This window comes from Artibeus jamaicensis, unplaced genomic scaffold (assembly GCF_021234435.1).
Source record: "Artibeus jamaicensis isolate MK-2021 breed Jamaican fruit bat unplaced genomic scaffold, CSHL_Jam_final scaffold_2375, whole genome shotgun sequence".
NCBI lineage: Eukaryota > Metazoa > Chordata > Mammalia > Chiroptera > Phyllostomidae > Artibeus > Artibeus jamaicensis.
Genome location: NW_026522032.1, coordinates 1,123,934 through 1,150,935, shown reverse-complemented (window position 1 = coordinate 1,150,935; position 27,002 = coordinate 1,123,934). Strand labels below are relative to the sequence as shown.

Here is a 27,002-nt window from a genome sequence, read left to right as displayed (position 1 = left end):
CCCAGGCATGTGCTCTGACTGGGAATCGAACCAGCAACCCTTTAGTTTGTAGGCCGGCACTCGATCCACTGAGCCAGACCAGCAACAAATCTTTTGGTCTCACACTTAACTGTTTCCAGGTCTCTTCCACAAGTACTATCTTTGTTCTTTGTATCCCTGGCCAAGGCTGACTCCAGGAGTTCAGCTTAACTGAATTTAGAGTCATAAGAAATGCCAGACAAGTCAAATACTAGGTAATTTTCCAGAGCCTCCCTTCTCAGCTTCTAAGTGGAGGAGGTGGGGGTTGTAAGGGGAGGTTTATTCAAATCATCTGGGAAGTTTTGTCAAGCTACACTTGTGTCCCTCTCTCCTCTCCCTCTTTTGAAGCATCATTTTATAGCTAAGGGCTTGATTCTGCCCCACATAAAAGGTCCTGTCCATCTTTTTTAAAGTCACTCAATTTAAGATTGATGGAGTGAAAACAATTAAATTTAGAAGACACTGGCTTTGTCACAACTGGTTGGGCAAGTCAATGAAGGTTTCTGGTGTCAGTTTTTCCCTCGGATTTGTGAAGTCACAGTCCAATTTTGAAATTCTGTGACAGCATGCCATGTCTAAGAAGCTTTCTGAAATTGCTGCCATAGAATGACTTGTCATTTATTAGTTTTCCAACAGCCTGTGCAATGTGACATATCCCCTAGTTATATACTATCCTATATTGCCCTCTAGTTGTTTTTACATGAAAAATGTTTTCTTCTTAACCACATTTAGTTTAAAAGCTTACTTTCCAGAGCAGGACAACTCGGGGTATGTTCAAAGGTAATCAGTATGTACTTATATTGATTTGTTCAAAGCAAAGACTTCCCCGGATTATATTTTTACATCAGCACTGTGCAGTGGAAATAAAATGTAACCCACAAATGTGAGCCCGTTTTGTAAATTTAAGTTTTCAAGTTGGCACATTAAGTAAAAAGACGCAAGTGAAATTAATTGTAACATACTTAACCCAAATATACAAAATATAAGCATTTCAACAATGTAGTAAGGGTAAACATTATTATGAAATTTCATAATAATTTTTTCAAAATCTAGTGTTTTTCACATTTACAGTACATCTCAAATATAAATAGCCACATTCAAGTGCTTGATAGCCCCACGTGGCTAATGGCTACGTAATGACCAGTGCAAGTTCTGCATAATTGGGCTGCCTTCCAAACCGATCACTTATTTTTCTATTCACATAATGTCACTGAGCTATCCAGAGGGGTGCAAAAATTACTCATTCTGGTAAGGGCGCTAGATTTGTCAATCACTAACGGTAATACAACATTTTGTAGGTGCTCTCTGAGAAATATGCACAGAACTGTAACTTGGCTGGGAGGTGGGGCAAGGAAGGTTTCAGGGGAAAACTTGAAAGGAAGTTTGTGTGTGGAGGGCGACATGAAGGGGAAGTGATGGGAAAGGACTGGATGGGAGGATCCCAGAGCTCCAGCTGTGGCTGGATAGAAGCCAGAGGGGGGCGCTACTTGCACTTCGCGCTCGCGCACCCACACCTGCGGACCCAGGGTGCAACGCGGGGGCTGGAGCAGCCCCCGGAATGCGGGTGGCGGGCAGAGGCGCGTGGCGGGCCAGTTCCGGAAGCGCGCCGGGGCTCGCCCATTATTCCGCCCCGCCCCGCCCCAGCTGGGCCTCAGGACCACGGAGCTTCCCAGCACCGCACTAGCGACGAGGAGCTAGCTGTAAAACAGCGCCGAGGGTCCTGCTCCTTTAGTAAGGGGCAGCTCGGTTGGAAATCAAAATCAACTCGGTTTCGATTTCCAACCGATTCAATGGAAACGGGTGCCCGAGCCGCCAAACAGCTGCTTCCGGCGGACCTTGGGCACCTCGGCAACGACGGGCTACGGGTGCTGTAGGGCTACTTCCGGTTTCGTCGGTCCAAGCGGAGCGCTTTCCCGAGGTTGCCTTTAACCCCGGAAGTGAGGTCTCCCTGCTTCCTCTCTCCCGCAAGATGGCAGCCGCCGAAGAAGAAGAGTTACTGCCGCCGCGCCTCCCTGAGCTGTTCGATACCTCCCAGCGGCTTCTGGACGAAGTGGAAGTGGCGACGGAACCCACCGGTGCCCGGGTAGTGCAAGAGAAGGTGTTGAAAGGACTACACCTCCTGAAGCAGTCGGCTGAGATGTTATTGCAGCTTGACTTGTTCAGGTATAGGGAGAGGGTAATTGCTGACAATGAAGGTACCGTAATCTTGGTTACCAGGGGTGGAGCCATTGAGCCAGGGTGGAGGGAGACCTTTAAGACTAGCACCCTTTCCTGCCTGCCTCTCACTGTGATCTCGTGTGCATTGTTTACATTCTCCATCTCTCTCCCATATAGTCAATATTCCACGACTCTGTTACATAGCATGGTCTGTTTGCAGAGGCATTGGGTGTGACCGCTCAGCCACGTTTCATTGAAGAAAACCGGCCGCTGTTCCCCTTGTCTCCTCCCTTTACCTCATTCCCACCTCAACCCTCCCCTCCTCCAGGAAGCAAGGGCCACCGTTTGAATGACCAACTAGGCTTCACAGCCTCCTCTTTGCTCTTTCCAGCCATAATGAAGACTTGGAAGAGATTGCTTCCTCCGACCTGAAGTACCTGATGGTGCCAGCACTTCAAGGAGCGCTCGCTCTGAAACAAGTCAACCCCAGCAAGCGGCTAGATGATTTGCAGTGGGCTCGAGAACACTTTTTAATCTACTTAACTCATTGCCAACACTATCACGTGGCAGAGTTTGAGTTGCCTAAAACCAAGAACAACTCAGCTGAAAGTAACACAGCTAGTTCTTCCATGGCCCATCCTAACCTCGTTGCTATGGCATCTCAAAGACAGGCTAAAATAGAGAGGTGGGTCAATAGCTATAATTTGAAAACTGCCCAATGGCAATGCTATTGGGGGAGGGGTGCATGTTTTTTTAGGGGGTGTGGACAATGGTGTATGTTACTCTTTTGGTTTTTTATTGGGTATAGCCCACGAGCAAACTCTACTGAGCTTTACGAGAACCCTCTGCCTTTGTTGAGATGATCATATCTGAGCATTAGACTACTTATGGTTGCTCACAGTGGCAATGTAGTTTAGTAGAATGCCTCCCAATCTCCTATGGCACAATATAGCAATATTCATAAGGTACAGTGGGGCAGATATCTCTGAAGGGCACAATATCTTGTTGCTGTCATCCCTTTAGGTTCCACTGGTTCACAAGCTCCGTTTTAACAGTGCTGGATCAGGTGTATAACATCCCCAACTGATCTTAGTCCCAGTGCAGCTTCATCTTGTGCCTTGAACAAGTCGCTTGCTCTCAGTTTGGTTAGGTTTTCTTTAAAATATTTTATTTATTTACTTTTAGACTGAGGGGAAGGGAGAGAGAAAGAGGGAGAGAAACATCAATGTGTGGTTGCCTCTCACATGCTCTGCACCGGGGCACCTGGCCCACAACCCAGGCATGTGCCCAAACTGGGAATTGAACCAGTGATCCTTTGTTTCACAGGCCAGTACTTAATCCACTGAGCCACACCAGCCAGGGCCTCAGTTTATTTTTTAAAAGCATTTAAAGAATGCTCATAGTGTCTGGGAACTATAGTAGACACTGGGGGCATGTGGGTCATCTATGAGTGTGGGTCATCTTTGCCTCAGAGAAGCATACAATCTAGTGAGGAAAAGAGGCATCAAAGCAGTGTCAGCACAAAAGGATGTGGTAGAAAGATGTACAAGGTACTGTGACAGACAGGAGGGGCAGCAAGCCAAAGAGTAAGCAGGAGAGAGAAGCAGGCTCTCTAGAAGAGGCGACTCCTGGGATGAGTTGTTCAAGGACAAGTAGAAATATTAGCTAGAGGAAGAGGAAAGGAGGGCATTAGACAGCAGAGCTAGCCTTAGTAATGTCCCTCTGCAGGGACATTACAGAGCTGTGCTGGTGTGGGGGTGGGGAATAACTATAAGCAATTAGGTAATGTTGGAATATGAAGGGGGTAGTGGAGAGGGGAAAGGAATGATGCTGAAGAATGTTTTAGGGTTCAGATCTAGGAGTTCTTGGGTGCAGAGGAAGGTGAAGGAACAACCTCATTGCTAAGAATGTGGGGAAAGGGTTTGAATCCCAGCTCCACCATTCAATCACCTGACTTTGGGTAAGCTGCTTAATCTTTCAGTGCCTTAATTTTCCCAGCTATAAAAGTCAGATAACAGCAGTCCTTTCTCATACATAAAAAGCACTCAAAGGAAGCTGTTGTTATAGCTTTGTAGCTGAGTACAGACAGAGACCTGGGTTGGAGACCCAGCTTTACTTGATAAGCCATTGAACTTTGGGTAACTCATTTAACCTATCTGAGCCTCAGGTTTCCTCATATGTGAAATCTAAGTAATAAAGATATCTATCATAGGGTTCAGAAGCATAAATAAGATGAAGCACATAATACTTGTTAGCACAGTATCTGCCACATAGTAAATATTCTGTAAATTTTATGTTAATGTAACAATGTAATTAGCATAATGTTAACATGTAAATGTTAAAATATTACATGTTAGTCCATGTTAAAGAGCTTAGACTTTGCTTGGTGATTTGGATCCACTGGATTTTTTTTTCCTTTACTTTCCTTCCTTCCTTTTTTCTCTTCTCTTCTTCCCTTTTTTCTCAGTAGCCTGGCCATATTTGCATTTTCACCAGCACACCCTGGTAGCAGTCAGGCACCATTAGTCCACACGGATGATGAGACCCCACTGTGGCCATGCAATGGCAGAAGGCATGGGGGAATATTTACTTAGGAGGGTTGCATCTGTAGAAAACTTGGTGATCAGTTGGTTGAGGGCGGTGGGGTAGAAGGAAGCAGCATGAAAGATGGCCATGCTCCTAACTCACTCAGGTGGATGGCTGAAGACCTCACTAATATGGGGAATAGAGGAGGAAGAATAGAACGGGATGGGGAAGATCAGATTTGGTATTGAGACACGTTGCATTTAAGGTGTCTAGGAGACATCCAAGTAGAGGTATTTGGTGGCATGAAACTCAGGAGAGACCTGATAAAGAGGTGAAAGTGGGTTCGTTTATTTGGCAAATATTTATTGAGCCTTTCCTGTGTGCCAGGGACTGTTCTAGGTCATGGAGACCCAGACAAGGTCTGTGCCCTCATGGAGCTTGTATTTTGGCAAAGAGGCAGACAGCTACTAAATAATCATGTAATTTCAGGTTGGGAGGGCTATAAAGAATAATAAAGACTAGTTAGGGACTAGTGAGTGAGAGCAGAGGATTTTTGAGGAAATGGGATAGACTTGCAGGAAGCAGAATTCAGCATCATATCCTTTGTAAGAAGGTGAGGGCGGCCCACTGGCATAAAAAAGGTCATGTAAACAATGAATTTGATATCCAAATAATTGTAATATATCCCCCCCAAAAAAAAAGATGGCATGTGCCCTAAAGATGATAAACAGTGTTGTGGAGAAAAAACAGGGAGCAATCACATCTGGTTGGAGTGACGGGGGAGGTTTCAGAAGGCAACAGCATTTGAGATGAGCCTTGAAGAACGGTTAGAAATAGAGATTACAGATTTTCCTGAATGTACAAGTAATACTCATTGTAGAAAGTTGGAAAAACAGAAGAATATTTTTAATTAAAATAAGCCTTAATCCTAGCACTCAGAGATGATCTTTGTTAACTTTCTGATGTATTTCCTTCCAGATATGTAGTTATTTTAGTTAATAAATTTGGAATAACACTGTAAATACAGGTTTTTTATCTTTTTTTTAACCTAACCTACTGCGAGCACTTCCCTGTGTCTTTTGAAACCGTGGTATTTTAATAGTTACATAATATTTCATCCCATAGTTGTACCATAAGTAATTAACCTAATCTTCTTTTAAAGAAGTATTTTTTTAAATTTATTTCTAGAGAGGGGAAGGGAGGGAGAAAGAGAGGGAGAGAAACATCAGTGTGTGGTTGCCTTTAGTGTGCCTCCTACCAGGGACCTGGCCCGCAACCCCGGCACGTGCCCTGACTGGGAATTGAACCATCAACCCTTGGTTTGCAGGCTGGCACTCAGTCCACTGAGCCACCCCAGCTAGGGCTAAACTAATCTTTTATTATCAAATACTTACACTATAATTTGGTTTTTGTTTGTTTTTGCTATTCTGAGTAATGTTATGTACAAATATCTTTAACTGCATTTGTCGCTGTTTCCTTAGCATAGATTTGTGGAAGGACCAGTGACCAGATTGGAGGTTTTAAATATTTTAAGATTCTTGATGGTAACAGCATTGCTTTGCACAAATCTCAGAGCATATCCCACTGCACTGGTCTTGGTTAACACTTAGAAAACCCAATTGGACAGACAAAAGTATCTCATCGTTTTGATTGGCATGTCTTTGGCTAGAAAACTTGATCTTGAAACAGTTTCTTTAAATGCCTGCCAGGCAGGATATCAACATGATCTCTTTGCTAATGGCTCTCACATTTACATCAATAGCCCAGACCTCCCCTGGCCTTCAGACTCATACTTCCAACACCCTACACGGAGGATTCATAGACAGCTCAAACTTAACCTGCCCTAAATCAAACCTTTGGCTTTCTAACCCACAAACATCTACCCACACCTGGCTCTTCACCATCTTGGTAGGTTTACCACCATTCACCTGCCTGTATAAGCTAGAAACTGAGAAGTTAGCTTCTGGCCCTTCTGGACCTCCACATCCCATCCAGCAGTGAGGCCTTCCAGTTCTAGCTACAACATGGATGTCACATCCGTCTGTTTCTCTCCATCTGCACCATCATACCGTGGTCTAGGCCACCAGCATCTCTCACCTGAAACAGCCAAAGCACTAACTACATGGCCCTGCCTGGCCTGGCACCTGCCTGTCTCCCATGTCGTGTATCACTCCCTGCGCTCATTAACTCCAGCCACCATGGCCTTTCAGTTCTTTGAACAGACCCAGCTCCTTCCTTCTACAGATTCTTTGTGCCTGTTCTCTTTGCATGGAATGCCCTTCATTTAACTGTCTTTCGAGGCCTTGCCTTTCTCCCCTGCTAGAATGTACACTGCAGGAGGGCAGGAGCCATTTCTCGTTTGCTGCAGTGTGCCTAGCACAGTGTCTGGCACGTGGAAGGTGCTCAAGAAATATTTATTGTTGACAAGCAGGAGGAACAAATGAGCAAAAGCCAAAGGCAGTTGGAGGTATGTACAGGGAATGGAGAACAGTCTCATTGGCAGAAGCTTGGAGGTCTGCATGAGGAAGTAACATGTATAGAGTATGGACAAGGAGGAGACTGGCAGAGAAGTTAACATGTTCTGGTAGTACTTCAACTGGGACGAAGTAATAAAAATGAAGGTATAGCTCTCAGAGCCATGACTTTTGCAAGAAGCATTTATACAAATAGAAAAATAATTGTTCAGATCCTTATTTGCTTTTTGTAAGTCCTCCCTCCCTCGCCCCACAACTTTACATAGTGAGGTCATGCTACATAAAACATCTCTCTCTCGCCTGAAACCTTTTTCTTCACGTATCTTTTCTACCCTCAATCCCATCTTGGAAGAGTAAGTGTAAGTCTGGTTGGTTAACTGCACCTGCATTCTTTTAGAAGAAATAGAGGAGGGGTGTCAAACTCATTTTCACCAGGGGCCACACATCAGCCTCAAGTTTACCTTCAAAGGGCCGAGTGTAATTTTAGGACTGTATAAATGTGACTACTCCTGAACTGTTAAGGAGTTGAAATTACATTCGGCCCTTTGAAGGCAACCACAAGGCTGATGTGGCCCCCAGTGAAAATGAGTTTGACACCCTGAAATAGAAGACTAGGAGCTAGGTAAGTGATGAGTCCATTTTTGAATGCACTGAATTGAGTTCCTAAAGGGACAATCTCCATAGACAGGTGGGACTGTGTAACTAAAACTTGTGAGACAGTTTTGTGATGGATGCTCAAAATATAGGTGCATGGTGGGTTTGTGTGGTTTGCCAAGGGATAACGTGTAGAGAGAAAAAAGCCAAGGGTAAAACCTTGGGGGAAAGTTTGGGGGGGGAAGGAAGGGAAAGAAAAGAGTAATCAGAGGTAAGAGACTCAACAAGGCCCAGACAGAAGTACTTGTAGAAGCCTAGGGAAGAGAGCAAAAGTCATGTCCTTGAAGCTTCTCCCTACCTATTGCCCCTTCCAGATAGTACAGCACTTAGTTTATGGCACTTAATATACTGTGGGTTATTCTCTAGACTTGAAATTCCTAAAGGTCAGACCATGAGTACTTACATCTTGAGTATCCCAGCTGTATCACTGTATCCTTGGTGCCCAGCCCAGTAATTGCATTACAGTAGGTGCTTGAGGTGTCTCTGGGAAGGACACATAGAGTGATCATCAGAAAGATGGAAGCAATATGGCATGGCAGGAAAAGCCTGGACTTGGGAGTTGGACAGACCTGGGGAGACCAGTCCAATTTTTTAAAAAGAGTTTATTTATTTTATTTTTAAACAGGGTGAAGGGAGAGGAAGAGAGGGAGAGAAACATCAATGTGTGGTTGCTTCTCACGTGCCCCCCATGGGGGACCTGGGCTACAACCCAGGCATGTGCCCTAACTGGGAATTGAACTGGCGACCCTTTGGCTGGCAGGCCAGTGCACAATCCACTGAGCTACACCAGCCAGGGTGAGACCAGTCCAATTTCTACCACTTCATGGGTGGGGCATCATCTAGCCCCTCCTAGCCTCAGTTTTCTTATCAGCTGACAGTATTTGTATTACCTGGCTGTTTATAAAGCACTTCCATGTGTGTTGTTCCATTGGATCCTCTTAACCCGACAAAGCAAATATCCCCATGTTAGAGACAAGGACATGGGCTCTTCTGAGAATTGACTCGTCCAAGTAACAGAGCTAGTAAGTGCAGGGTAGGATTTAAACTCAAGTCATTAAATTCCCAGCTCAGGTGCAGTTTACACTATAGCATAGAAGAAAAAGAGGTAGAACATCAGGTGTTTCTAGAATGGGGGAACGGCACCTGTAGAGTGAAAAATCGTAACTGCTAATGACCAGGGCAGGTAACTGATTGAGCAAAGCCTGGAAGACTGTGGGTGGGGACAGGATTCACAGGAAAACTGGAATGGTAAACACATTGCCTTGCCTGCTAAAGACAGTATTAGCACCCTGACCACTGTGGCTCAGTTGGTTGAGTGGTGTCCTGCAAAGTGAAAGGTTCCTGGTTGATTCCTAGTTGCGACACATGGCTGGGTTGCAGGTTCAGTCTCCATGTACCAGAGAGGCAAGTAATCGATGTTTCTCTGCTTCTCTTTCTCCTGTCCGCCCCCCCCCCGGTTGCCTCTCACATGTCCTCTACTGGAGACCTGGTCTGCAACCCAGGCATGTGCTCTGACTAGGAATTGGACCAGCAACCCTTTGGTTTGCAGGCTGGCACTCGATCCACTGAGCCACACCAGTCAGGGCCTATGATATATATATTTTTAATGTTTTATTTCTTTTTTTTTTATTTTTAGAGAGGGGAAGGGAAGGAGAAACAGGGAGAAAAACATCAGTGTGTGGTTGCCTCTCACATGGCCCCCACTGAGGACCAGGCCCACAACCCAGGCATAGGCCCTGACTGGGAATCGAACCTCAACCCTTTGGTTCACAGCCCACTCTCCATGCACCTAGGTACATAAGCCAGGGTCCTATTTTATATTTTAAATGCATCAGATCTCACTACCTCCTTCTCGAAAGTCACTCTCTGCCACCTGGATTTTGGGAATGTCCTCTTAATTGATTCCCTACTTCCCCTTTGCCTCCCAGCCCCGGTAGTCTAGAGTCCACACACACACAGCCAGTGGCCCATGTAAACAAGTTTCCCTGTCACCGTCTTCCTGCCATGTGTTCTATCCCGAAGCCTCCAGCAGCTTTTCCACCACACTGCAAATGGCATGGCATCTTATGTAGTGGGTCTTATTCCCTGAGGGGGTCTACAAATTATGACCCTGGTTGTCTATCTGACTTCACTTCCGGTCATCATGCTTCCCTTCTTGCCAGCCACACTGGCCTCCTTGTGGCTTCTCAAACATGGCTGGCCAGGCCCTCTTCCACCTAGGACCTTCATGTCTGCTTCCCCCGTGCCTTGGAACAGACACCCAGAGGGAACCAACGTTTTGCCACCCTGAAGCTGCTTTTTTGGGGATACCGACTTTAAGCTGTTGATTAAGAAGCAAGACTGAGAACCTTTGATTTCTGCCTCCCCCACAACCCTGGCCTGCTGGCCTTTCCCACCTGAGAGATCAGGTAGGTAGAGAACCTGCTTCAGGAAGGAGGTCCGAGGATGCCACCTTCGCCTGAATTGAATGAAGTTCAGTAAATAGCAGGGCTTTGGGCAGGGGCCTGTTAGCCTGATCCCCACCCCACCCCCCGTGTCCTATGGTTTCTGAGTCACCCAGGGGGATTTTCCTGCTGTGTGTGTTTCCCTCTTCAACTACACACACATCGCCCACTCTCATGAAATCTAATACCCTGTCCCCACTCTTCTTTCTCCAAACATGTCTTATATACCCAGCGTTGTTTCACTGTCTTTGGAATTTACACGCTTAATGTGAATTCCCATGTGTATGTACTAAACCTTCATTTTCTTCTGTGAAAAGAAAACAAAACAGAAGACGCTTCTAGATATTGGCACGGCTTGCTTCCCTATGTCTTCAAAGTCTTTGCTCGAACGTCACCTCTTCAGAGAGGTGTCGCTTGATCACTTTGTATACGGTAACAGCCCTGTATGTTGCACCATTGCTCTCTCCATTTTACCTTACTTCTTGCTTCTTCATAGCACTCATCACCACCTGAGTCCTCATCTATTTATTTCTTTTTGTCCATTGTCTCCCACTACAATGGATGCTTCAGGGGAACAAGGGCCTTCTTGTATACACAGCTGTGTCACCGGTACTGAGAACAATACCGGTGCTGGTATTGTTCTCAGTGCTGGTCATACAATAGGTATTCAGTAAATATTTGTGGAGTGAATGATAGATGAGATACTAGAGTGCATCCTGAAAAGGTAGGCAGAGTGGTTATGAGACTTTAAATGACAGTAAGATGAGTCAGAAGAGCTGGGGGTGTTTTGCCCAGCACAAAAGAAGAGATGATTTGGGGGGGGGGTGGTTAAGGCTATTTCACAAGGAATTCCTGTGTCAATGGCAGGTAATTGATCCCTGAGATTCTGTGACTCTGATGCTGGGATTCCGAATTGACATTGTGTGGTAGTAAGTCCCCAAGCTAAGAAAGGTTGATAGAAAATTATTATGGCACTCCATCTGTAAAGATGATGGGACAAGTCGTTCAGATCAGGTTGCAGCTCTGTTTTTCTGGCTTCAGATGGCTTCAGCTGTATTACTCAGCCCCTGCTGATCCCTTCTTGCTTCGTGGTCTTTTGTGAAAACTGCCTTGCTGGCAAGTTGTGGGGTAAAGAATATAAAAAAATTTATATTTTTGCCACAGTGGAAACTGGCATGCTGACTGGCCTGATCACCTGCAAAGGTAAGATCGTACCGTGGCCTTCTTTCGAAGGACTACCTCTTCATGTTTAAGTTCATGGGTATTGCTTTTCCATGGCCCAGATACAAGCAGAAGAAGGAGATGGAGCACAGGCTGTCTGCCATGAAAGCTGCCGTGGAGAGCGGGGAAGCAGATGACGAGCATGTTCGTGAGTATTACCTCCTGCACCTGCGGAGGTGGATCAGCATCAGCTTAGAAGAGATTGACAGCATTGACCAGGAGATCAAGATCCTGAGGGAAAAAGACGTTCCCAAAGAGGTAAGTCTGGTGACTGCCTTTGTAGCTCAAAAGTCAGAGATTGGAATATTCTGAAGGATAAGAATCAAATCAAAATCCTTTTAAGTCTACATAAAACCGTTGTCCTTATTAAGATGAGTGGAATCAGCCCTGGCTGGTGTGGCTCAGTGAGTTGAGTGCCAGCCTGTGAACCAAAGGATTGCTGGTTGGATTCCCAGTCAGGGCACATGCCTGGGTTGTGGATCAGGTCCCCAGTAGGGGGCGCATGAGAGTCAACCACACATTGACATTTCTCTCTACCTTCTTCCCTTCTCTAACAGTAAAGAAATAAAATCTTTTAAAAAAAAAAGATCAGTGGAAGCAGGCTGGAGGTTCTCCAGCGTAGTTTTCTCTCTAGTTGACAGTAGCATCCCCCCAATGCTGTCTACTTTGTAATTTTGTGACATGCCATGGGGGTGGGAGAGTTCTCTGAAGGAAAAATTGGTTTTGGGTCTATGGGAAGTCTTGGATGCTGAAGGAAGGCACAGGGCTACAGGCTTTTAAAATCTACTTGAGTTGGATAAACAAAGAGGAAGAAGACTAGGATGGGGATGTAGAAGAAAAGTGGACCCGAGGGAGAGAGAGAAAAGAGGAAGAAGATGATAAAATGAAAGACATGGAATGTATTTCACTTGGGGGAGGACTTGCAATTTAATCTTAACACTGTGATGCCCTCTCCCGCCTTTGGGTCACCTGAGTGTGACACATGGCCTGGCCTTCTATGCACACAGTGTCGGGCACAGTGGTCAAGACAATGCAGTGACCGCAGCTTCTTCGGCTGCCTTCGACAAGATCATAACCCTGCTTTGGAGCTGATGGTTCCAAAGATTAAGCTCTGCTGCCACTTACTTTTTGGCTCTGATATGACGTGAATCAAATTGAATATATCAGCCAGTCAACGGCATGTGTTTAAGTCCTCAGAGAAACCTCTTAATTTGATTTCTATTAATTAGCCCAGGAGCTTTTGCCTCAGGTTAACATCAACCTAGTTCCTCATGTTAAAGGTGTTATTTATTTATTTTTAGAGAGAGGGGAAGGAAGGGAAAAAGAGAGGAAGGAATATCAATGTGCAGTTGCCTCTTGCACACCCCCTACTGGGGACCTGGCCCACAACCCAGGCATGTGCCCTGACTGGGAATCGAACTGGTGACTCTTTGGTTTGCAGGCTGGCACTCAATCCACTGAGCCATGGCAACCAGGGCCTTAGTGTGGTTTTTACACAGTGCGAGGCTGGACTCTTCTGGGTCCTCCCCCGTGCCCCTCTTTGTTTTGTTGGGGTTTTTTTCCCCACGCTCTCTCATCTAGTATTGAGATTGGACCTGGGCGTGATGGAGCACCAACCAAATACCTTTTCTTTGAGCAGACTTGGTGTCGTTGTGCACCCAGACAGCCAGGGTTCTTTGAAACATTTCTGTATAGCTACATTAGAAAAGTATTCACTCATTTTCCCCCCACCCTTGCATTTAGCAACATCCATTTCTAAAGGACCATACGGCAGGGCTGTCAAACTCATTTTCACTGGGGGCCACATCAGCCTTGTGGTTGCCTTCAAAGGGCTGAATGTAATTTAAACTCCTTAACAGTTAAAGAGGAGTTACAGTTATACAGTCCTAAAATTATTTTGGCCCTTTGAAGGCAACCACAAGGCTGATGTGGCCCCCAGTGAAAATGAGTTTGACACCCCTGTCCTCAGGGGTTCTTGACAGTTAATAGCATAATTACAATTGGAAGGGGTCATACTTGAACTTCAGCACTGAAGGCCGGGCTGAGGAAAGGGACTTAAAATTCGGCCCAAGGGATTTACATGGAACATGGAAGAAGGCTTTGGCATCTCCTTTTACGAAGGCATTTTATTTTTTTTAATTTTTTAAAGATTTTATTTATTTACTTTTAGAGCAACGGAAAGGCAGTGAGAAAGAGAGGGAGAGAAACATGCAAGAGATACATCCATCAGTTGCCTGTCAGATGCCCCCTACTGGGGACCTGGCCCTCAATCCAGGCATGTGCCCTGGCTGGGAATTGAACCAGCAACCTTTCCGTTTGCAGGCTGGCACTCAATCCACTGAGCCATACCAGCCAGGGTGGGGAGGGCATTTTAAAGCCAAGTAAACTTTCCCTTATGGTGAGGTGATTTGGGGGGAGAGATTTCTCTTTCCCTCAGGAAGGTCCTTAGGTGTCCTCAGCAAAGCTAAGCAATCACCATCATCAGTATTCTGCTGCTGTGTCTCAGAGACTGATATGTAGGGAGTAAGTGACTTTTGAATCTAGGGCTTTTTAAACACCCAAAGACCTATGAGGCTGCAGAGTGGGGTGGGCAAAAGGCAGATACAATTCTGATAGTTAATTTCCTTTTTAGGCATCAGCTTCTGGCTCCACTCCTCAGGCCAGGCCTCCAATGAAACCCTTTATTCTCACTCGGAATGCCGCCCAAGCCAAGTAGGTTGTGCTGAAAAGTGGGTTGCCTTTTCAAGCCCCTTGCTTTTGTGGTTCCCTTGCAGTGCATGGTAACAGACAGAATGGGCATTGTTAACAGGCATGGCTTCACCTGGGAAGCTGTTCTTTCATCAAAGGGTTAATATCTCTTCTAGTACTTTCTCTCTGTCTTCAGCAGGCATTTCCCTCACAAATTGGAGCTTCAGAAGAGGCTCAAAAGGAAACCAATGAAAAGAATCAGTCACTTAATTGAGTAATTAAAAACCAGACAAAGAAAGGAATCAGATGGAAAATTGTACCTTTTAAAATCGTTTCCCATCATGGCCTTCAGTGACAGTTCTGCAAAGGACATGTGGGCCCATCTGAGTTCTTGAGACGCTGTCCCGTAGGGTGGCAGGATAGTCTCCTTCCTCTGCACCAACTACAAATACCCCTTCCGTGGTCTCCACACCAGTTCGTGGGGCATTGGCCTCGGGGATTGCTTATTGGGAGATGATATGGGCTCTTTATTGTCTCATAAAAACTCTTGACTTTCATGCCCCTTCCTGGATGCCTTTTTTTACAGATCCTCCTAGGAGTTTGCACAGCTCCTCAATAGTTGGCTGGTTAGGGGAGGGAGGATGAGCCAGGCCCAGGCTTTGTCAATGAAGAGAAGACGCTTTATACTACCATCATTTATGTTGTTTTCTTAATACTTTGTGATTCTTGCAGGGTATTTGGAGCTGGTTATCCAAGTCTGGCATCTATGACAGTGAATGACTGGTATGATCAGCATCGGAAGGTGGGAGCTTTACCAGATCAGGGAATACCCAAGACAACCTCAGGTATGAAGGGCTGGGAGGAACATAGTTCCACTGCTCGGCACTTAGTTCCCAGCAGTCAAATTCCAACCAAGTATTGCCATGCTTTAGGAGCAGAAGTAATCTGGACAGAGATTCTGAGTAACACCAATCCTCTAGGCAGTATTTTACTTCATTTATTAGTAAAATAAACAGCAGATGATTCTGGGAGGATGGGTCAGTGGACAAGTATAGTTTTCGAGGATCTGCAAATATGGCATTAAAACACATGGAGCAGCTAGATAGCAAAACCAAAAATCCACAGAGAGCATTCCGCTAAACGAGGGGTGTCAAACTCATTTTTACCAGGGGCCACATCAGCCTCGCAGTTGCCTTCAAAGGGCCAAGTGTAACTTTAGGACTGTGTGAATGTAACTACTCCTGAACTGTTAAGCGAGAGCTCAGCGCTGCTGCCAAGTAGAAACAAGGTGCTGGGCTGGATAAAACAAGGTGGAAGATCGGCCCATGGGCCTTGGGTTTGCCACCTGTGTGCTATGGTATTGGCAGAGCGGGTTGGATTAGGTCAACCCCTCCTACAACTAACAGTTGCATACTGAACAAATTATAAGAGAACAGCTACCTGAAGGCTCTGGGCAGCAACCAAACTGGAGGGTAGTCCACATTTACAAGAAAGGAGCAGTACTTAGAAATTCCTCAGGGCAGGAGTTTTACTTTTTTAAAGATTTTATTATTTTTTTGAAAGAAAGGGAAAAGGAGGGAGAAAGAGAGAGAAACATTAATTTGTGGTTGCCTCTCGTGCTCCCCCTATTGGGGCTCTGACCCACAACCCAGGCATGTGCCCTGACTGGGAATCGAACCAGTGATGCTTTGGTTCGCAGGCCTGTGCTCAATCCACTGAGCCACACCAGCCACGGCAGGCCTGCAGTTTTGAATGACTGGATTCTTGGTGCCCAGCTTGGTCATTACATCACAGCAGATACTTGGAGCTGCCCTGGGGAGGGACAGGTAGCGAACAGGGTGGTCATCAGAAGGGTGGAAGCAATACGGTATTAGCAGAAAAAGCCCAGACTGAGCTGGGGTAACCCAGTACTCCTCCCATTTGATAGGACATCATCTGGTACCTCAGAGCCTCAGTTTCCTTGTCTCAGATATTATCTCATTTGATCTTTTTTACCCCCCCCCCAGAGATTTTGTTTTATTTGTGTTGAGGTGGAAGAGGGTATAAGGAAAATAAATGTTAGTGGGGGAAAATACAATAAAAATATAAAAAGATAAAATATCAGAACCATTATCTAAATAAAAATAAAAAGATTTGTGAAAAAAGTGACAAATATTAAAGGAAGCAAGGAGAACTTGGCATATGGATAATAGGATTACCTGAAGAAGAAAACTAAAGCAAGGAAAGGGAATAAAGGCTAAAAACTAATATGGAAGAAACTTTCCTCAATCTAAAGAAACCAACAAACCAAAAAAGATTTGATTTGAAAAATCATACTGTGCACCTGAGAGTTCTGACCCCAAGTGAACAACAAAGGCTAATAAAAGTACTACACTGGAAAGAAAAGCAGAAACTACCATGGACATTTTAGCAAAAACAGCGGGTGGTTTCTAAAGGAAATTGGATCACCCTCAAACTTTTTGAAACTAACAGTTTATGCTGGGCAAAAAAATGGAGTAAGAGATATTTAAGATACTCAGGGAGAAATATATATATTCTTCCTTGGGAGAACGTAATCTCCCTTGGGAGCCAAGGATATATATGTGGTAAAATATGTCTTAAATGCAATAGGAAGATTACAGACATTTATCAATATGCAGGAACTTGGGAACTTTTGTTCTCCTGACTCCTTCCTGAGGAATTTGCTAGAGAATGAGCTTCAGACAACCAAAATGGTGAGAGACATTACCATAAGGACTGGTGGCAAGCATTAACTATGTACTTATGGATAGAACTAAGACTAAATGAAGGCTAACAGGGAGAGAATAGAGTATGTAATGCCTGGATGCTCAGTGCTCACGTAATGTAGATTTTTAAAAAGATTTTATTTATTTATATTTAGAGAGGGGGCGGGAGAAATGGAGAGAAACATCGATGTGAGAGAGAGACACTGATCATACCAGGCACTGAACATGCAACCCAGGCATGTGCTCTGACAGGGAATGGAACCAGCGACCATTCACTTGGCAGGACAACGTCCAACCAACTGAGCCACATTGACCAGGGCAATGTAGATTTTCTTTAAATGGAGAAATGGGGACTTCCAGCCAAGTTGGAGGCGTAGGTGGAAACACTGTGCCTCCTCGCACAACCAAGTTTAAAGACAACAAAGTTTTAGTAACAAAAATGCAACCAAAACACAGAAAATTGAGCTGTACAGAAGTCTGACAACAACGAGCCATTCAGCCAGACCAGTAAGAGGGGCGGAGTCAGTGGCTGGCTGAGCGGATTTGGGCAGGAAAAAGTGGCCAGACTGACCCAGGAGCAGAGGCGGCAGTTGGCAGATCCCAGGTCTGTGGTGGCAACGGGCAGACCCAGTGGGGGCACGGGGCAGCTGGCTGACCATGGTCACACATTCACACTCAGATACACCAGGTGAAGGAGTGAGCAGTGAGACAGACCGCGCAGGCTAGGCCCCAGCAATGGGAATTAAAGCCTAAAAGCACCAATTGGAAAAACTTTCAGGGTCGAGGTGCTGGGAGAGGCTCCCAGGCTCACAGAGAGTTTGTTGGAGAGACCCACAGGGTTCTGGAGGGTGCACAGGCCCACACACTCGGAAGCTGGCACCAGGGGACCCGGTTTGCTTGCGGGAAGCAGCAGAGGGGACCAAAATCCAAGAGAGAGAGGAATAAACCCATCGCCCCTCTCTGACCCTGCCCCCACACACAGCGTCACAACCCAGCAACTGGGTCACCACACCCTGGTGAACACCTAAGGCTCTGCCCCTCATACGTAACAGGTACGAACAGACCAAAACATTATGGCTCAAGAACAGCTCAAAGCCCCAGAGCCAATACTTTTTTTAAGTGACCAAAAGATAGCCAACCTATCAGATGCACAGTTCAAAACACTGGTGATCAGGATGCTCACAGAACTGGTTGATTTTAGTCACAAATCAGAGGAACAAATGAAGGCTAAAACTAATTGAAATGAAGGGAAATGCACAGGAAACCAATAGTGATGGAAAGGAAACTGGGATTCAAATCAAGGGAGTAGGTCAGAAGGAAGAAAAAAAATGACCAAACAGAAAAGGATGAAGAAACAAGAATTCAGAAAAAAATGAGGAGAGGCTTAGGAACTTCCAGGACATCTTTAAACGTTCCAACATCCGAAGTATAGGGGTACCAGAACGGGAAGAGGAACAGCAACAAGTGGAACACTTATTTGAACAAATAAGAAAGGAGAACTTCCCTGATCTGGCAAAGGAAATAGACTTCCAGGAAGTTCAGAGAGTCCCAAAGAAGTTGGACCCAAGAAGGAACACACAACATATCATAATTACATTAGCCAAGATTAAAGCGAAGGAGAGAATCCTAGAAGCAGCAAGAGATAAGGGGACAGTCACCTACAAAGGAGTTCCCATCAGATCGTCAGCGGATTTCTCAAAAGAGACCTCACAGGCAAGAAGGGGCTAGAAAGAGGTATTCCAAGTCATGAAATCCAAAGACCTACATCCAAGGTGGCTCTATCCAGCAAAGCTTTCATTTAGAATGGAAGGGCAGATAAAGTGCTTTTCAGATAAGGTCAAATTCAAGGAGTTCATCATCATCAAGCCCTTAGTATATGAAATGTTAAAGGGACTTATCTAAGAAAAAGAAGATCAAAAATATGAACAGTGAAAGGACAGCAAACTCACAGTTATTAACAACCACACCTAAAACAAAAGCAATCAAAGAGGACAGCTGTATCAGGAGCAGAACCATAGAAATGGAGATCACATGGAGGGTTAGCAACAGGAGTGGGAGGAGGAGAAGAGGGGAGAAGATAGGTAGAAAATAGACGGGGAGGGCAAGAATAGTATGGGAAATATAGAATCTAAAGAACTTGTGACACGTGGACATAAACTAAAGGGGGGATGGGTGGGGGAGGGGTGTGCAGGGTGGAAGGGCATGAAGGGGGAAATGGGACGACTATAATGGCATAATTAATAAAATATATTAAAAAGAAAAATAAAATGTATACTGGAAAAAATAATAAATGGAGAAATGGGGAAAGCATATGCCAGAAAATGAACTGTTCTCAGATACTAGATTGGTAACAGACATTATTAGTGTTGTAATGTGTAATACTGTGTAATGTGAGATAATATAAATGAGTAATTGTGAGATACTCTAATTTTACTATCCTCTGTCCTTGACAACTAAGACTTTATTTTTTAAAAATTTATTTCTTTCTAGACAGAGGGGAAGAGAAGGAGAAAGAGAGGGAAAGGAACAGCAATGTGTGTTTGCCTCTCATGTGCCCTCTACTGGGGACCTGGCCCGCAGCCCAGGCATGTGTCCAGACTGGGAATCAAACTGGCAACCCTTTGGTTTACAGGCCAGCGCTCAGCCAGGGCTTTTTTAAAAAGGATTTTATTTATTTATTTCTAGAGAGAGGGGAAGGGAATATAATGTACACATATATAATGTGTGTGTGCAATTTCCAGTATTCTTTATTTTATAGTAAAAGTTGTTTTAAAAAAAAAACACAAGACTCCTAACTTGTTAAGTTAGATCCCCACCCATTTCATTCTTTATCACAATAATGAAACCTTCTCATGAGCAAACTCAGAGTCACCCGGAAATGCTCCTTCACATCACAAGAGAAAAATTTAATGCAAAAGAGAGATGTTCCAGTTGGTTCAATTTGTTTTCGGTATACACCACATGACAACTACCATTTGGGCCTCAGACCCTATTCTAAGCATGTGCAAAATAACACCTATTCTTTTGTGGTAGGTTTAACTGCCACGTGATTTCCAATTTTACACAAACAAAATTATGTAACTAGGCCTGGCTAGGGTGCTCAGTAGGTTATAGTGTCCTGATACACCAAGGTTGTGGGTTCAATTCCCAGTCAGGACATAGATAAGAGACAATCAATGAAAGTATAAGTGGAACACCAAATTGATATTTCTCTCTTTCTTTCTCTCTCTTAAAAAATCTACAAAATTATATAACTAATGGGAAATGGATGTATGACAGGAAGTTACCTGCAGTCCCTGATCCTTAGTATATCACAAATTATAAAATCATAAATATTTTTGACCCTGACTGGCATAGCTCAGTTGGTTGGGTGTCATCCGCAAAGCAAAAGGCCTACTGGTTCCCTTCCCAGTCAGGGCACATGCCTGGGTTGCTGATCAGGTCCCCAGTCTATGTGGAAACAAGAGGCAACCAATCAATCTTGTCTCTCACATCGACGTTTCCCTCTCTTTCTCCTTCCCTTCACCTCTCTCTAAAAATAAATAAATAAAATCTTTTTAAAAATTAATAAAATAATCTTAAAAATTCAAATATTTTTTACTTTTAGTGTTTTTGGTTTGCTGGGGTTTTGTTGTTTTTTTTTTCTTTTGCTTTTTGTGGGTTTTTCTTTTTGGAGGGCAGGGTGGGACAGTATTAGCTATTTTAGCAATAGTTCTTTCCCCAAATAGAATTCATTCTGAGGGTCCACTTTTGTGTTTCAGTCTTCTTGTTAAAACCATTTAGAGCATCCTTTCTTATTGTTATTTACCATGTTCTCTGTTAGGTATATAAGCACTCGCCCCACTTCTGCTAGCCCCAGCCTGGGCAGCTAGCTCAGTTCCTTGTTCTCATTTTTTAAAAAGATTTTATTTAATTATTTTTTAGAGAGAAGGGAAGGAGAAAGAGAGGGAGAGAAACTACAATGTGTGGTTGCCTCTTACGAGCCCCACACTAGGGACCTGGCTGCAACCCGGCATGTGCCCTGACTGGGAATCGAACTGCGACCCTTTGGTTCTCAGCCCACGCTCAATCCCCTAAGCCACACCAGCCAGGGCCCTTGTTCTCATTTTTCATGTGTGCAGAGTAGCGCTGAGTTCCCTCAGTTTCTCGTGCCCACTTTCTCATTTTTCTACTTTGGCAGAGGTCAGAAGAGCAGCTCAGCAACAGGATGAGCAAGAACAAAAGGAGGAAGAGGATGATGAGGAAACACTCCAGCGAGCTCGGGAGTGGGATGACTGGAAGGATACCCATCCCAGGGGCTATGGCAACCGGCAGAACATGGGCTAGTCTTCCCACAACGAGACAGGACGACAGGGGGCACACCTCTTCCCCTGAAAGGAAAGCTGTGCTGTCTTCCCAGTACCTGGGTTCAGGCTTTAGCTCTGTACCACAAAGGCAAAGACGCTTAATCTTGCTTTGCATTCAAATAAAGTGGCAAGCAATTAAGCGTACTTGTAGCCTAGATGATGAACCAGTGATTCTTGTTTTGGCATTCTCCCAGTCATGTATTTCAGTTTCTTCAGTGGAAAGAAAAGAGTACTGAGAAGTGGGCTCTGTACAGGCAATGGCTGTGTGAATTCTTCAGAAATAAAGTGCTTTGTATTACAAGAGCCTGTGCAGAAATATGGGTATCAGGTGTTTTATTTGTGTGGGGGGGGGCAGGGGCAGGAGGTCAGCTGTGCATTCCTGGGCTTATGTGGAGCTCCTGGTTGTCTCCCTTTGATCTGAGCAGTGAATTTCCCAGCCTCAGAGCTGCACAGACAAGCTGGGGCCTTCGCTCTTCCTACACCAGCACTGTGCTGTGACCCAACACTGCTCTACAAGGGGTGAGCACTGAAAGCCAGGACTTGCCCTGCTGTAAGTGAATAGATCGTAACCATCCCATCTACCTGATCTTCCCTGCCTTGGCCAGGAGAGATGAGGGAAATGTATCAGGCGCTGTGAGAGCCATCCTTGCATATTCATCTGAGGCCAGGGTTTTTACCCTCACAGAAGGATTTGCTATCTCTCTTACCCAGGGAGGAGAGGAGAGCAGCTCAGGTGAAGTGTAGCTCTTAAAGGGGCCTCCACACACCATCTGGGCCCTCCTTACATGTGCTGTGCAATACCTGGCACAGTCTGAAGTGGTCACTGTGCCGTGGTGGTCATTTTGCTGGTCAGTAAAGTGCTGGTGACTGGATGTGGCACAGACAACACTGAAAGGTACTTACTTTCTGCAGTAGAGACGAGGCATGTCCTCAGCTCTTGGGTTGATACCTTAAAAAAGCAGCCATGTGTTAAAACAAGGGTCTGTATGGAAAACATACTTTTGCTCTCTGTGCCTTTGGTACACTTGATTTTCTAAAAGGAAGATGACTCAGCCTGCCTATTGTAGCCTCTGCAGTCTAGCTTAGGAGATGTGTTGGGAAAGGAGACGAGGTTCCCTTGTGGTTTTAGGGTGGGAAGTGGAGGGCTGTCGGGCGATGAGTAGGAGGTCGTGTTTAGTGGGAGATGACAGAAGACTACCGATAATATACTTGTATACTGCTCAATAAAGGACTCATCCTCTCTACAGAAGCTCCTGAAAGTGAGAGAACACAGTTGAAATTCCCCAGGGATCTGAGAAGCAAGGTTCATTTCTTCAGCTCTTTCAATTACTGCCATGCTGCCTCTGGCAATAACCTGTTTCCTGCCCCTGAAACGCCACCCTGAGTTAATTCTCAAAATGGGCCAGGTTGAGGTTTCCCCCTCAGTCTCGGTCTACTTAAAGATGAGCCTCCACTAATATCCAGCTATATTAATCCCCCTCACACCTTTGATTATCTAAAAAGCAAACAAGACAAGGCAGGTGTGAATCTCGACTTTAAAAAGTGGAAGCTGCCCTGGTTGGTGTGGCTCTGGATTGAGTGCCAGCCAGTGAACCAAAGGGTTGCTGATTCAATTCCCAGTCAGGGCACATGCCTGGGTTGTGGGCCAGGTCAAGCCCTTAGTAGGAGGGACGTGAGAGGCAACCACACATCGATGTTTCTCTCCCTATCTCCTTCCCTTCCTCTCTCTCTAAAAATAAGTAAATAGCCCTGGCTGGTGTAGCTCAGTGGATTGAGTATGGGGCCTGCGAACCAAAACCACTGCAGTTTGATTCCCAGTCAGGGCACATGCCTGCGTTGCAGGCCAGTTGCCGGCAGGGGACGCAGGAGAGGCAACCATACATTGATTTTTCTCTCCCTCTCTCCTTCCCTTCCTCTCTAAAGATAAATAAATAAAATCTTTTTAAATAAATAAAAATATTTTTTAAAAGAGCAAGCTCTGTGCCCTGGCCAGTGTGGGTCAGGTGGTTAGAGCGTTGTCCCGTAAACCAAAAGGTCGTTGGTTTGATTCCCGGTCAGGGCACATGCCTGGGTTGCAGGTTCAGTAGTCAGGGCATCTGTAAGAGGTAACCCATCAATGTTTCTCTTCTACATCAATGTTTCCCTCTCTCCCTCCCTTTCCCTCTCTCTAAAATCAATCACCATGCCCTAGAGTGAGGATTAAAAAAATTGCAAGCCGTGTGACCTTGCGCAATAACACTTCTCTGAATCGCTCCCCTGTGTCCTCGGTGTCTGTAGATGAGCTGTCCCATGGGGTTGTGAGAATTAAGTGAATAATGGCAGCCATTATACCGGAATGGAGCCACTGAAGAATAAGTGCTTTCTGGTCATCTGAGCCCAATGACTGCAGTCTGTCCATGAGGAAGAGAAAGCAAATGGACAGGTGTCGGTGTCAGTTAGGGCCCAGGCACTGAACCAAACACTCTCATATACTATCAATATAGGGAGCCCTGGCTGGTGTGGGTCAGTGGATTGAGCATGGGCTAGCGAACTAAAGGGTCACTAGTTCAATTCTCAGTCAGGGCAGATGCCTGGGTTGTGGGCCAAGTCCCCAGTAGAGGGCACACCAGAGGCAACCACACATTGACGTTTCTCTCCATCTCTTCCTCCCTCTCTCTCTAAAAATAAATAAATAAAATCTTTAAACAAATACTATGACCATACAAAAGAGGTAGCATTGTCCCCATTTTACAGATGAGAAAACAGGCCCAGAGAAGCTCAGTGATTTCCTCAAGTTCACACTAGTAAGAAGCTGTGCTTCTCTCATTTTCCAAGTGCTTCCCGATTGTTTTTGCTTTTAGTTATGTCTTAAGGCCACTTTAAAAGAGGCAGCAGCTTTAAAAATCCAAACTCAAACCACCACTTATACATAATTGGAGCTCTAGAAATTCCTTCTTAGCTGACTCACCAAAGAAAAGGTTATGCCAGCTCCCTCACCACCCCGCATCTCCCCCTCAGCTGGGGGAGAAGAAAACAAGAGGCAGTGAGCGAGCCCAACCTCCTCCATTTTCCCCACCCGCCAGAGAGACCAAAAAAGAACCACCTTCTCTTCTCCCACCTCCCACCAGAGTCAGGCCTTTCAGGGTCCTAGAGTGAGCAGGGTTTGGGGGACTCCAGGAAGTAACTATTCAAAGCTTTCAACAGATCTGGAATGATACTGTTTCATAGTTTCCAGAATGCTTTCACATACGCTGCTTCTGTCATTTCCACAATCTGTCCAGCAGGAAATGATGTATTCATTTTACAGAAAAGGAAACCAACTCCGGGAAATGAACTGAGGGACTGACTTCAGTCACATAGCTGATAAGTAGAGTGTAAGCCACAAAATTGGCTCTCACTAGCTCTCCCCTGGAGGTCCACTCGATTGGAAAATGGGAAGCTGAGCACTAGGTCCTTTAATGCTGTTATACAATGATTAGTGCTTTCCAGGTTGTTCCTCTCAGCACCCTGGTGAGAAAGGCCAGGGACTGACTACAATGATTTCAAGCCCCAGGGCTCTGCCACTCCCTAGCTGGGGGCCTCTGGAGTATCCAAGCCACTTGCATCACTTCTGTCCTTTACAACAACTTGAAAGGGGGAAGCGTTTGAAATCAATCCACCTACGTGTCACCTGAACTGCAAAGTTGGCCTCTGCCTCATCAGGGGCTCTAATTTGCTCATCAATACAGCAGACGTGTGGCCACCCGTCTGTGCTGGACAGCACAGCATACAGCCAGGTGCTACTGTTATCACCAACTCCTTGCAAAACAGCTGTCTCCAACACCTCCACATCATTGCCCCACAGGTTGCTTTTAACCCACTCATCCAAGGGACAGTTGGCTCAGTGAATTGGCACAGTTCACTCGTGTTCCATGACAAGGAAACCTGGCTCCAACTCCCAGCTCTGCCATGAGCTTAGCTCCTCTCCGCTGCAGGCAACACATGTCCTACTTACCTCACAGGCACCGTGAGGAACAAATGGAGTCCACATGTGGAAACACTTCACATAGTTGTAAAACAGGGCTCGAGAGCCCTCACTGGCATGGGTCAGTGGGTTGGGCATCATCACACAGAGTAAAAGGTTGCCAGGTTCAATTCCTGGTCAGGACACATGCCTGGGTTGCTGGCCTGGTCCTCAGTTGGGGCGCATGTCAGAGGCAACCACATACTGTTGCTTCTCTCCCTCTCTTTTTTTCCTCCCTTTCCCTCTCTCTAAAAATAAACGAATAAAATATTTAAGTGAATAAATAAATAAATAAAGCAGGTCACAAGAATGAGGAGGAAGAGTAGCAGGCTGTTGGTAAGCGAGGGAGACAGAGGAGGGGATGCATTATTTCCTCTTCAATGTTTCACAACTTGACTTTAATCCCTGCCCCTCTAATGCTCTCTCAATCTACTGTTTGTATATCATCCAGCAAAAAGTTTGTGAAGTGCTGTCTTGGTATCTGCCCACTAGGCCGCTTCTGACAAATGTATGTGAAAGGATGGTGAACAGACTTGTAGATTTCAGTTTCTTGTCCCACCTGGCACTGAATCTCTGAAAGAGAGTACAACTCAGCAATGACTGGGGCCAGCCTATTCCCATGTGGTCACCCAGATAAAAATAGCAGCCACAGAGGGTAGGGGCCATGTATTGAACACCTACTTTCTATTAGGAGCTTTGCATTATTCTTAATCCTCACAACAGCCTGAAGTGGATACTATTATATCCTTAATTTGTAAATGAGCAAATGGAGGCTCAGAAGAGCTATGTCTCAGATTTCAGTAGGCCTGACTGTAAAGTCTACTGTGTGGCCTCACACAGGAAGGTGGGCGATGCTGCCTGGTGGCACACTGCTCTGGAGACACCCCTCCCCTTTCTCTAAGTTTTGGACAAGAATTGCATCAGCTTTGCCTGCCAAGTTCTTCAGGGGCATGTCAGAGACCTGCTCACCAGGGAAAACCCCACTTTGAAACCTCCCTTTCCTTGGTCCTCCTAACCCTCAAGCCACAGGGAAACATTCTTGCTCCCAGAGCCAGGTGCCCCTCTGCACTTCCAGCACTGGCTGACCTTGATACAACCAAATCACTTAAAACCTCTGCTACAGCCTCTCACGTAAGGGTTCCTACAATTTTCTAAGCCAGCTGAAGCCCCCCCCCCCGTGGTCCAGCAGGCTTTCCCACATAATTATGAGCAGACATGGGCCATGAGCACCAAGGGGCTGGGAGAAGGGGTTTCTGCCTGAACTCTGAGACCCTTCAACCCTCAGTGACAGACAGCATCTGTGCTCCCCAGGTGCCCTTGGCCTTGGCTCAGAGACATTCTTACTGGCACACTGCCGGCTTCCTGAGCACTTGTGCACTGTGGGCTAGCACTAGCCCTGACCTTCCAGCTCAGCCCCCACCTATATCTGACCACCCGCCCCACAGCTCCACAGGGGGAGCAAACCCAAGTCCAACTCAAGTCTCAGAATGAGCTCATCATATTCCCCACCCGGCTTTCTCCATCACAGCTTGTTAGGTCGTCCCCACCTCTTTAGTGCTCACCATGAGAAACTTAGTATTGTTTTGGCCATTTTCCTTTTGACAAAGCAAGCATTCAGTGTGTATGGAGTGAATTACTGCATAAATGAGTCCTGTGATGAATCACACTTCTTCATCAGGCACATTCACAGTAATCCAGCCTCTTTCTTTTCATGTTCAAACAATTTCACATAAAAGAAAACCCAGAATCCCTTCACCTTCAAGCAG

The 27,002-nt window shown here is 45.5% G+C and overlaps 1 protein-coding gene across 3 annotated transcripts in view; it reads left to right on the top strand.

Moving 5' to 3' along the window:
• Nucleotides 1-1,807: 1,807 nt before the first annotated feature.
• The window catches only part of LOC119040195 (immunoglobulin-binding protein 1), a 63,046-nt gene continuing 37,851 nt past the window's right edge, over nucleotides 1,808-27,002 (top strand). Inside the window, exons 1-6 of one of the 3 annotated variants that reach the window (XM_037133096.2) lie at nucleotides 1,934-2,181; nucleotides 2,567-2,860; nucleotides 11,557-11,752; nucleotides 14,127-14,206; nucleotides 14,915-15,027; nucleotides 21,089-21,557. In XM_037133096.2, the coding sequence (XP_036988991.2) occupies nucleotides 1,988-2,181; nucleotides 2,567-2,860; nucleotides 11,557-11,752; nucleotides 14,127-14,206; nucleotides 14,915-15,027; nucleotides 21,089-21,234 (1,023 nt within the window). In that variant the 5' untranslated portion in view covers nucleotides 1,934-1,987 and the 3' untranslated portion in view covers nucleotides 21,235-21,557. Of the gene's footprint in view, nucleotides 2,182-2,566; nucleotides 2,861-11,556; nucleotides 11,753-14,126; nucleotides 14,207-14,914; nucleotides 15,028-21,088; nucleotides 21,558-27,002 lie in introns of those variants that run through there. The other 2 variants (XM_053656648.1, XM_053656647.1) reach the window with 2 other exon arrangements.